This window comes from Balaenoptera physalus (assembly GCF_965194825.1).
Source record: "Balaenoptera physalus genome assembly, chromosome: 7".
Taxonomy (NCBI): Eukaryota; Metazoa; Chordata; class Mammalia; order Artiodactyla; family Balaenopteridae; genus Balaenoptera; species Balaenoptera physalus.
Genome location: NC_138886.1, coordinates 27,693,853 through 27,706,189, shown reverse-complemented (window position 1 = coordinate 27,706,189; position 12,337 = coordinate 27,693,853). Strand labels below are relative to the sequence as shown.

At 42.9% G+C, this 12,337-nt stretch overlaps 1 protein-coding gene across 4 annotated transcripts in view; it reads left to right on the top strand.

Annotated features, from left to right (window-relative positions):
- Window positions 1-2,923: 2,923 nt before the first annotated feature.
- Window positions 2,924-12,337, top strand: part of SLC44A1 (solute carrier family 44 member 1) — a 210,480-nt gene continuing 201,066 nt past the window's right edge. For 2 of the 4 annotated variants that reach the window (XR_014266181.1, XM_082471198.1), the window contains exon 1: window positions 2,924-3,302. Coding sequence is in view for 3 of the 4 variants with exons in the window: in XM_082471198.1 (XP_082327324.1) it covers window positions 3,267-3,302 (36 nt within the window). In the remaining variant the exon portion in view is untranslated. The remainder of the gene's footprint in view (window positions 3,303-12,337) is intronic. The other 2 variants (XM_082471199.1, XM_082471197.1) reach the window with 1 other exon arrangement.

Below are 12,337 nucleotides of genomic sequence, written 5' to 3'. Positions count from 1 at the left end.
TCGTGTGGGATGCGGCTGTGAACACAGTATGCGCTAAAATGTAAATAACACAGCCAAAGCACCAAATGCCATGCTTTAAAAAAATTGTTTTTAATAGAGGACTCTTCTGAGCGATGAGTCGGGCTTTATTAAAATCTCCGGAAAGACCATTAGTTCAGTGTTTTCCCTCGGTGAGCGACCAGCACCAAACCCTCCATTTGAAGCTGGAAACCCTGGAATTCACACGGCCAATTATGCAATACTAGACCACTGGGAAGCATTTCTGGCTGGCTCAGCTGGTGATCTGATTTTACCCTGCAGCATCAAGATTGATAGACCTTGTAATTTTATCCTGGTTAGCGCAGATGCTGTTCTTACATAAGTTTTTTTTTTTAACCCCCTTTTTCTTAAAAGAAAAAGAAAAACAAACCCAAGTTTTTCCCAAGTGGTTTGCCTTGATGACACCTCATGGTGGTTAAGATCAGTACCCTAATCACTAGCTAGCGGAAAAAAATTCCCTCTCAGGATTTCTGAATTTGCTGTAATTTAATTTCATTGAATGCTGTGTGTGCTTGTTTATGAGAAAGAATGAAAAGAAGCAGTAATTTGCCCCCCTCTAAATCATTCCTTTTATGAGGTTTCTTTGGGTAGGGGGAGGGGTGGGAAAGAGACTCATTCTTAGAAGGTACAGAACATCAATTTGGGAGCTGTTAGTTTCTTTCATGCTAATGACAAGGTATAACTTAAAAATATAACATTCATATGCATATATGGTGCATATATACATAATTAGTATATTGACAAAGCACCTAGCAGAACCTTAGAACTCTTAGTTCCATTAACCCTTAAAGGGAAAACTGGAATTCAGATCAGTCAAGCACAGTGGAATGTGCTCCCTTTCAATTATATTCACCCATCATCCTTGTCGAGGAAAGAGACCTCCCAAAAAAGTGAAATGCATTTTTTTTTTCTGAAGCACTGTCACAGTCTGTTACGTGTTTATCAGTTTTTGCAGTTCTAATTACAAAATAAGCACTAGCTACTACATAGAATAACTACACTAGCCAAAAAGACTTTTATAATCTGAGAGAAATGCTCCCATGTTGACTCTGCTAAGAGAAACAACTGCCCTTTCCTTGATTATAAAGAAAGAAGACAGATGGCTTCTTGTTCAAGACTGTAATTTTACTTTCAGCCTCCTCCCTCAGTTAAAAACAAGATGTACTTTGAGGCTTTGAGGGAAAATCTCAAGGGAAAGTTTTTTATTCCTGGCTGCATTGAATAATTCAACAAACATTTGAGAGAGCTGAGAAAGATACAAAGGAGAAAATGCTTTCCCTTGTTCTCAGGGAGTTTACAATCTAATTGTGGAGTTTAACAGTCAGAATTGGGACCAGAGCCATTAAAGTTTTATTTTTTTCACTTCTATTTAATGGCCTAATGGTTACTGGTAACACACTTAGGATTCACCAGCCCAATGGTATGGTGGACCCTCTGATCAAATCTGAAGGGAACATAAGGAGAATGCAGAGGAAGAATAATCTCAAGCAGTACTTACTAAGTCCTTACCGTCCTACTAGCTACTTTCAGGTAGTATTTAATCTTGACAACAACCCTTCCTGGTCATCCTTATTACCCATTTTTCACAGACCAGGGGAAAGAGGCAGAAGTGATGCATCCCTGGTCACAGACCTAGGAAATGGTATTGAAACACACCAACTGGGAATTCTTCTTTGGCCTTTTCTTTGGCTGTCCCTAGGTTCCCATCTTGACTTTCCTTTGCTTAGATTCCCTTTCAAGGCACGTGAAGTTAATTTACTTCTGTGCTATTTTTTTCCTCTTAGTCTTTAAAACTTGCTGTCTTTCATTTGGCAAGTCAGTCTAGAGTCTCCTTCTAGAGTCTTCTTCTAGAGTCTCCTTTGCAAATACTCTTTTTTTTTTCTTCTTTTCTAACTGATTTTGTCTTTAAGACATTCTTTGACAGGATGAAAGGAAACATAAAAAGGTGCCTCATAAGTGGTTCTCTTAATATTAAGCAGGATCTTTAGTTTTATTCCTGCCACATTTTAACTGTTCTCATCTCACATGATTTCTCAAAGACTTGGGTTGTACACTTCTTGAAGGTGGTGACCGCACCTACTGTAACTTCTTGATACTGCATAGCGTATTCATGTATCAACAGGGACTTGTAAGAGAGCAGAAACTTTGGTTCTTTTGTTCACCTCTTTGTTCCCAGTGCCTGTAAATTACTGGAACTTAGTGTGCCCTCAGTATACATATGTTTTAACATGATGAATTAATACTCGCTTATTGTTTTTTGTGTACTATTCTGTATAAAAAGTTTCGTTTAGATCCAATATGGCTCTGAATTGAAAGACCTGTAGAATTTTTTGCCTTTTCCCTATTTTCGGCCCTTTATAACAATTTCGACCTTGGGTGCGTTCCATTAAGCTCTTGGTGCCCTTCAAGGCTCAGTTTCCACATCAGCAAAATGGGGCGAGTAGTAACAGTTGCTTGTTTCTCCTTGTCTTCAATCAACTACTACTTCTCCAGGGGTTTATTGCGTACGCTTTCCCCTGGATAAAATCAGCCACCTGAGAGGTAAGAAACCAGCGGGGTCCTCGGGTTGCGCGCCTACTGGGGATAGCAAGCAGCTCCGCAAGCCTCGCCCGTGCCTCCCAGGTCCGGAAGCAACCCGACCCCATTTCGGCTGCGAGCCTGTCCAGCCCTCCGGCGCCCCAGCCTCAGGCGCCCTCTCGCACCGAGGTAGCGCTCTGCCTCGGTGCCACCGCTAAATGGGCTCGGCACCACGCAGGTTCCGACGCGCGCCGAAGGGCCCGGCCTCGTTTTGGCCGCAGCCGCCCGGCCGCCCGCGCGGCGCTGCACTGGGGGCGGGGAGTCTGATGGGAGACGCGCGTGGCGCTGAGAAGGCGGCGGCCCGGGAGAGGGAGCGGGAGAGGGACTGGGCGCGGGAGGCCGGAGGCGGGGGACAGGGGGAGGCGCCGCCGCCGCCGCCCGCCCCTTTCCGCTGGGGAACAGCTGCAGCAGCAGGAGCGGAGCAGGAGCCGCGCAGCCACTACCGCCGCCGCTGGGGGATGTGGTCGGCGCCCGCCCCGAGCCGCGCCGCCTCCTGAGTACCCGCCGCCGCCCGAGCCGCCGCCGCCGCCGCCGCCGAGCCGTGCGGAGCCAGGCCGCGCCCTCCCCGGGCGCCCGCCGGCTCGCATGCCGAGGGGCTCCGGGGCGTAGCTGCGCGCCCGGCGCCGCCTCCGGGCTCCTCCGGCCCCGCCATGGGCTGCTGCAGCTCCGCCTCCTCAGCCGCGCAGGTGAGGGGCTCCCGCCTCCCGGCCGCCCGCCCGGATGCCTCCCCGCGCCGTGCCGCGGGCGCCCGCAGCCTCCCACTACCTGCGAGCGTCCCCTCAACCCGCCGTGCACTCCAGAGACCCCCACTCCCACCTCCCTCTCCCGCCTCCCCCTGTCCCGAAGATGCCCCCGCGCTGGCTCCCAGGGCTGCCGATTCGTAGGCGCCTCTGCGCGGCCCCCAGGGCGCCCCTAGCTCTGCCCAGCCCCTTGCCGACTTGGCCGCCTCCTCCCAGTCACACCTGAGCGGCCCGTCCCGCCAGCCCGCAGGTAGAGGCAATAAGGGCGTCTGCTCTCCACCCCTGGTGGCACCCCCTTCCCTCGTCTTCCGGGCCTGGCTCCTCTCTTCCTACCTCCTTGGAGTCTTCCCCCTCCCCATCCACAGACTATTTTCTGTGCTCCCTGGAGGAGTACCCCCAGTATGGGCTGTTCACCCCTCTCCCACCTTATTACAGTTTCTGCTCGTAGATATTCTGTCCCTTTTCTCTTGCCCGCCGCCCCCCGTCCGGGTTCAAGTGTTTAAGCGGATCCCGGAGCCCTTCTACGACCCGCTTCCCCGATTCTAGCCGCTCGCCTCCCACCCCATCCCCCCTTTGTGCCTTGACCCCGGGCACCGCGGCCTCTTCGCACCCCGAGGCCCCTGCGGGAGCGCGGGGATTGGGCTGAGAAGGAGATTGGGCACCTGGTGGGTGACGGGATCGTTACGGAGACTCCCTCTTTGTTGCTAGTGTAACAGGAGGAAGAGGTGCCGAATTTAGTTTTTCTGTGTGCACTGGCTGAGTGTTGTCGCTGAGGGCTGAGATGCAGAGATTTCTCCCAGCTTCTACCCTGCCCCCATCCAGATTTCGCTAACCTCCCTCTCTTTTGCCGATCCCAGCCCTTAACCTGGATAGAAATGTTTAGACAACTGTATAAGGATCAAACGTAATAGGACTTGACTGCTGGCCACTAATAACTAAGAGGACCTGTTTGTAAATTACCTAATTTAGTGGATTAGTGAGTGTATTTACAAATACGATAAAAAGCAATCAGGAATACTGCATCAAACTGTCTGGTGGTGGTGTATGAAAAATAGGCTCTGACAACGCCTGGGATGTAATCTCACAGTTTCATTAGTGTAGAATGTAACTGTGGTCTTTGATTTGTTTGTTTTGGGGGGATACAAGGGCTCTTGTTTTTAGAAATAAAGGCTGGTCCGTTCTTGGTGAAGAAAAACGCTAGTTTGGAAAAAAAAATTCCTTCAGAGATCTAGCATCTGTGATAATGCCAGAAGTGTTTTGCTGCTTCTAAATGACTATATATAACTCAGTTTTAAATAACCTGCATACTTGTTCTGAAAATCTGAGATCTGTTAGAGAGAAAATGACTAGAATTGCAGATGAATGGAGGACATTTATGTTTTATTAAGTATCCATCCTATTTGTCCACTTCTTTTTTGGGTGTTTGCTTACTCTTTTTTTGATTTTTTTTTTCCTTTTCCTATTAAGATCGTAGTCAGGCTGACTGGGTTAGTTAGTTAAACCTTCCTGTTCAGTTAGAATAACAGAGAAAAACTATATGTAGTGGTGTTAGGAAGGAGAGGTCGATAGACCACAGTTTTCATATTAACAGATAAAGGTGTGGAATCACACAGTACCTTTCAACTGGTTAGAGATTTTTGGGGAGAGGGAGGAATCTAGTTGGGTGCTATTCGTCTGATATTTACTTAAATATTATTTTCACCAAAAAGGTATCTTTCCTGTTGCCTTTCTTTTAAGAATTGGGTTATTTTGCATCCTCTTTTGGAGATAAAATGCCTTTAAGACAGGAAAGTATTGGATAGTTTATGGATGGCTTGTTCAGTGTTTAATCGATTAAATTTGGAAGGGATGGATGCTGGACCAAAACTCTGCTTAACAGGTCTTGCATTTGACTAGCTCCACATCTTACTTTTCAGAATGCTGTCCCATATATTTTCCTTGCCTCTGCCTCCTCTTGCAGCCACTGTTTCCTTCATGCTGTGCTCTACAGACAAGATGCATGTCATGCACTCCAAAGGGTGCATTTTTTTTCCTGTGGATTCCTATAACCAATCAACAGCTGTCACATGCCTTTAAGTTCAGCTTTAGGGACTTGTAGTGTAAATGGAGAATTGAGGTTTCATGCCAAAGAGCTGGTCATCATTTTTTTTTTTTTTTCCTTATTTGAGATTTTGGCATCATTCTTCATTTGTGAAATGTTACCAATCTGCTGCATTTTAATGCTCCTTTCAGGAGCATCGCCAGTTAGGATCATATAGTATCTGTATGAGTTGTGTTGAAACAAAATAGGGATGCAGCTGCACATCTTCTCTAAATGTGAACCTTCACATCACTTTGAACTTCTCTTAGAGGCCTCGATTGTATTTTCAGGCAGAATGTTTCTTTCATCCCATCTACTGAATTGTAAACTTCTTTTTTTTTTTTTTTAACTTCTTGAGTATAGGAATTGTTTTTATTTTCCACACGTTTGTATCCATTGCAGTGCCTCACTATACCTTGTACATAATAGTTGCTCAGCAGTAGTCAATGAACAGAATATAGATACACAGATTGGAACATTTGAACATTTGGCTGGCGAGTAACATTTAATATGAATCCAGCCCTGAACTATGTGCTGTTTTACTTCCATGAGCTGGTTGAGTAATGCCACCACACCACCCTCTTCAAAGCTCAAATTTGAACTAAGTTAAAATTCACCTGCTTTTCCCACATTCCTTCCTATTCTGTCAATGGTACCGTCAGTTTGCAAAATTGAGCAGGTTTTTTCTTTTCTCCTGGTGCTCTGCTCAGTGCTTATATTTTAGTTGGAGCAGTGGCTATAACGTCTTAAAAGAGCTTGTCTGCAAACTCTAATGATAACCTGCACAGCACATCAAAACAATGCGCTTTGAGGTAATCTGCAGTTCAGCTTAGCTTTTCTCAGTGGTATCGTCAGCAACTTTAAAGCCCTGGCAGGTTTTATCAATGTAAATATCGTGTGTTTCCTCTTTGTAGTAGGAATTCACTTTTGAAATACATATAATTTATTTTCCCTCATAGTCTCTTGCTATGTTGTAGACTCTCATAAAAGAGTTTATTGACTTCCAAACTGCTTCATCTCTTGTAGTCTGTTCTGGTATTATTTTCATTTTCTTGGCAGTGTCTGGTTATCATAATTTGCTATCAAAATAATTATCCTGTTTTTGGATTTAGATAAAAGAAAAGCATCACATTCTATACTTACTTGTATTTTACTGTTGAAGGAGGAAATTTTTGGCAAAATTATTTGTGCTGTATCAGATATGTGTTTCTAAGAATCTTAAGAACTCTTAGATATATTTATAGAACTCTTATAGAACTCTTAATTATTTTTTTATCTGTGGCCACTACAAGTTACTTGCTAATATTAGTAATTGCTCAACACAAGCCAATACATGATAGCCTTTGCCTAAAAATCTCTTTGAAGAGAACATAAAAGTGAGATAGTCATGAGTTTCTTTTTACAGCACTCATCCTCCCTAAGATTCTTAAAATTTATTCCCAACTCTCCATAATTCGTTTGTTCTGTTATAACCTGACATAATTTCTATTCTTGTAATGTTAAACTTCAAAGTTCAGTTGTAAATCTTCAGATTTATGAAATGTTCTTTCCCATTGACAAACCAGTTTGAATGAAGGAGGCTTTTGAAAGATTACTTAGCAAATTGCCAAAAGTCTTTGTCGTTAATGGCTAGATCATCATTTCTCACAGCAGCGCTTTGGAGGCCAGGAGATTTCACAAGTGCTCTGAAGTTCTGTGTCCTTTGGTTCTAACCTTAGAAATTGTGAGAGGGATGGAGGAGAATCTTTCTGGTTGAACAAACTGCCCCTCATATCTCTCTGACTTTAGGAGAGATTGGTCTTGTCTCTGGTCTCGTCCCATGTCTTCAAATTGAGAGCTAAGTATTTAACTGTGTTTTTCTAGCTCTCATATCTTGTCTCAGGAGTAATGAAAAACAATCAAGTGGTTCACAAATACTGGTTAACTTTTGAGAATGTTAACTGTTCTTTAACAGAATTTTATTAGTACTGTAGTCTCCTTCTGCTTTGTGAACTTTGAAGTCAGAGGGTAAAAATGAAATTTGAAGAGTGTCCAGCAAAGTAGACCTGCTCTAACTGGAATAAAAAAAAACACAGCATGAAGACAATTTATTTTTTTCTTCTTCTTCTGAATACTATGCTATTAGCATAGAAGATCCATTCCTCCAAATATGTAAATCAAAGTTAATATTAAACTTGGCTGGAAAGTAATGTAAAAATGGTGAGAATTTTTGTATACCTATTTTTCACAGCCATTTTCATGTTTTAATTTCTCTAGTAACTCTGAAGTTGACTTTACTTCCATTTTACAGGGGAGGCAGTTGAGACTTGGACATTAGTTGAGACTTGGCTGAAGTCTCAGAGCTACTAAGGGATCAATCCAAACTTTACCCCAGGTCTTTTGAATGTGAGTCCTGTGCTTTACTTTCTATGTTCACATACATGCTTCCCATATCATAAATTGCAGTTCATTTTATCTTTAGAAAAGGTCCACTCAATAACATTTTGAATTAAGGAATGTCCAAGTTAAAGTCATGCCTTTTTGAACTTGCTGCAGTTACTAGCTGGAGAACGACATAATATAATACAGCAAAACTAGTCCAGTTAGAAAGTTCCCAGGCTTAACATATACTACCAAATACTATCTGATGTGTTAATCCTATCATTTAGAAATGTTATTGGCTTGGAGGATATTTATTTATAGAAATATATTCTCTGTTCTATTACTGGTAATTGGTTAGTAGCTATTTTACTGTCTCCTTCCTCCCCAACCCCCCCCCAAAAAAAAAGAAGTAAATATTTCAATTTCATAATTTGGCTCAGATTTGGGGGGCTCTAGTTTATCTCTATTAGAGATAAACTAGGCCTACTATCTCTCTTTTATATTGAGCTAAACTAGAATGTAGAGATACGAAGTAGTCTAAGGTCAGAGAGATACATTATGAGGTAGCTAGGACTAGAAACCTACTTAGTCGCTTAATCTCTTGAGCTTTCTATAGTTAGTGTTAATTCTTAATGTCTTAAGTCTTCTTATCTTTGCGACCTTGGCTCCACATAGGAAACACTTAGAGAACTTGAAAAAACACGGATTCCTGGGTCCTCCTTTCAGAGGTTCTGATGTCATTGGTCCAGGGGTATTTTTTAAAGTTCCCCTGGTGATTTTCATGTTCTGCCAAGGTTAAAACCCACTCTTACACACCCTTTCTTTAGATAATTCCATCTCCTTCTATGGTTTCAGTTACAATCCATATGCTGACAATTCCCAAACTGACTACTGAACTGAAACCAATTTTTTCCTGGCTTCTGAGCTATATATCCCCTGATTACTTAGCACTTCCACTAGAATGTCTTGTAGGCAACTCAAGCTCAGCATGTCAAAACTGAACTCAAAATTTGGAGGCACATACACACACATCTTTTTCAGTATCTTTGGTTCACTGAATGATACCAATATCCTGGTGTGGAAACTGGAAACCCGAGGCACATAGGAAACCTGCCTCTCATGATTCCATATCTAGTCACCATATCTTGCCTCTTTTACCTTCTAAACTCCACTACCAACCCCCTAGTTTAAGTTTCTGTCATCTCTGGCCAGAACCTTGCTTCCATATCTCCCGATATTCATTCATGCTTCCTTCTAATTTTTCTCCACACCGCAGTCTTAGTGATCCCTTTAAAACAATCCAAAGCTGTGTGGGGATTGTGTCCCCCACTTACTTGAAACCCTTTAATGGTTTCTGATTGCTCTTAGGACAAAGACCAGAATCACTGACCCTAGCCAACAATGCTGCATGGGCTGGTCTCCATCGCTCTCCAGCATCATTTTCACCTCATACCATGCTTCTCCTTACTCTGTGCTCGCTCCAACCTCACAGATTCTTCAGGAGACTGTATTCTTCTTTTAAAGCTTTTGCACATGCTTTTCACTTGTTTGGAAGGCTCTTTGCTTTTCTCCCTGGCCTTTGGCTGCCTGATACTCATCCTTTAAGTTTCAGCCTCAGAGTCACTTGTTTGGAAAAGGCTTCCTTGATCCTTCAAACCAGGCCATGTCTCCTCATTAAATTCTCACAGCCTTATGTATTTTCCCTATGAACACCTAAAGCAATATGCAGTTAATGTCTAGACTAGGAGTTGGCAAAACTACAGCCCATGGGCCAAATCTGGCCAGCTACCTGTTTTTGTATGGCTTGCAAGCTAAGAATGCTAAAAATGGTATCTATATATTTAAATGGGTGAAAAAAATTGAAAGAAGATCTTTGCATGAGAAATTTATTTCATAAAAATTATATAAATTTGAATTTCATTGTCTGCAAATAAAGTTTTATTGATACAACCACACGCATTCATTTATACATTGTCTATAGCTGCTTTTATGCTACAGTGGTAGAGTTGAGTGGTTAGTTGTGACAGAGACCTTATGGCCTGCAAGTGTAAATATTTATTCTGTGGCTCTTAGGGAAAATGTTTACTAACCCCTGGTCTAGACTGAGTTGATGAGGAGAGGGACCATGACTGCTTTGTTCATTGCTGTTATTCTCTGTGCTTAGTTGGTACCTGGTACCTGGTAGGTGTTCGTGAAATATTGGAACAAATTAGTGAATTTGTTCATATCTCTTTCCTTTCATGGATGGATGTGGATAAACTCCAACCGTAGTGACTCTGATGTTTTAAAATTAAATATAAGGACTTCCCTGGTGGTCCAGTGGTAAAGAATCCGCCTTCCAATGCAGGGCACATGGGTTCGATCCCTGCAGGGAACTAAGATCCCACATGTCGGGGGGCAACTAAGCCCACATGCCACAACTACTGAGCTCGAGCGCCTTAAGGAGAGAGCCCATGTGCCGCAAACTACAGAGCCTACGTGCTCTGGAACCCGTGCGCCACAACTAGAGAGAGAAAACCCGCATGCCCGCATGCCGCAACTAGAGGGAAGCCCGCACGCTGCAACAAAGACCCTGTGTGCCACAACTAAGACCCGACACAGCCAAAAAAATAAAAGAAATAAATTTTTTAAAAACGAAAAGTAGTTACTTATTAAAAAATAAAATAAAATTCAATATAAAAATTTTTTAGGGACTTCCCTGGTGGCACAGTGGTTAAGAATCCACCTGCCAATGCAGGGGACACGGGTTCGAGCCTTGGTCCCAGAAGATCCCACATGCCACAGAGCAACTAAGCCCATGTGCCACAACTACTGAGCCTGCGCTCTAGAACCCATGAGCCACAACTACTGAGCCCACGTGCCACAACTACTGAAGCCCGTGCGCCTAGAGACTGTGCTCCGCAACAAAGAGAAGCCACTGCAATGAGAAGCCCGTGCACCGCAATGAAGAGTAGACCCCACTTGCTGCAACTAGAGAAAGCCCATGTGCAGAAATGAAGACCCAACACAGCCAAAAAAAAAAAAGCCAAGGGCTTCAGTGTAAAAAAAATTTTTTTAAAGGACAAACACTTTTTTTTTTTTTTTTTGACGGTGCCTGGCGGCTTGCAGGATCCTAGTTCCCCCACCAGGGATTGAACCCAGGCCCAGGCAGTGAAAGCACTGAGTCCTAACCACTGGACCGCCAGGGAATTCCATAAAAGGACAAATACTTTCGAAGAAGATTCTCATCAGAAGTTTTAGCAGCTGTCTTAAGCAGCTTGTCTGTTGCAGGTGTACGTCTCCTGTGTGAAGCAAGTGTACTTGTAGAGGTGTAAGTTAGGGGGTATTTTTTTTCCCCTGATGGACTCCTCTCTGATTTCATATCAGCTGTATAGTAAGATTTACTTAAAAAAACATTTGGTTGATAAACTACTGGAATTTTTTTTTAATAATATTACTTTTTTTTAGCTGCTCTCTATAACATCCTGCAATCAAATATTTAGACGTTTATTTAGTAAGGAAGCCATTAAAAGCTATTTTTATCCTAATCTTTAAGGTTGCGAGATACACTGAAGATTGCTGAACAGACGTGTTTGATTTCTGGATACATCTGTATAATGTAAAATAAGGAAAACAGCAAAAAGATGGAAAAATTGAAAATATATGTTTACTTCAAGATGTTCAAGTAGCAGGGAAGGTATTAAAGTTTGCTTCTTTTTTTTTTTGGTAGCATTATGATAATGGTAATGATAATGATCTTGTAAGATTTTTCATTATGAATCACTTAAGGATGATTCAGCTTTAAGAAATGAAAAACCTTAAATCTAAATAGCTAATACATGAAGGAAAACTTACTATCTCTTACAAGTTGAGAGGTAGGGTGGCTTCCAGCTTGGTTAATTCAGTGGCTTGATGATGTCAACAAGGACCTGAGTTGTCTCTTTTTGTCATTTAAGGAAGTTAGTTTTTCCCTCACTTAGCTCCCCTTGTGATCCCAAGATGGATGTGACTCTCACAGACTCATGCTGAGCTGCCGATCTCCAGTGCTTTTTCTTTCAGTAGGAGTTAGGGAGGGCTGCATACTCATCCCTAAACAATCTCTAGCAAGGGGGAGGCAAGGGCACCCTAATTGGCTTAGACTAACCAGGATTTCCCTCTGAGTCAAGTGGAGGGTGGAGCAATACCAGAGCAAAATTAGGGCTCCGCCACTAAGGCTTGGGGGTGCTGGGGAGAGTGGTGACTGAGTAGGCAGCCAATGGTATCTGCTACATAGCTTGTCATTTTCTTCTGCCTATAAAATCACACTTGTATGGTGTTTCCTAACATTTTGCTTATAGCTCCATTATAAAACCTCACAGTTCGTAGTTGAAAGTCACACAGTTATCTTCCTATTTCCCCAGTGCTACTGCTCTAGCCACTGCTGAAGCCCCGTCTTTCTCTTTTCCCCACCCCTACTGCTTCTTTCCCATTCTGAGGCAAGCATAGCTTCTGAAAAAAGAAGAGCATTTAAGGTTGGAATAATGGTTAAGTAGGTAATCAGTTTTCCCACAACCAGTGGGAC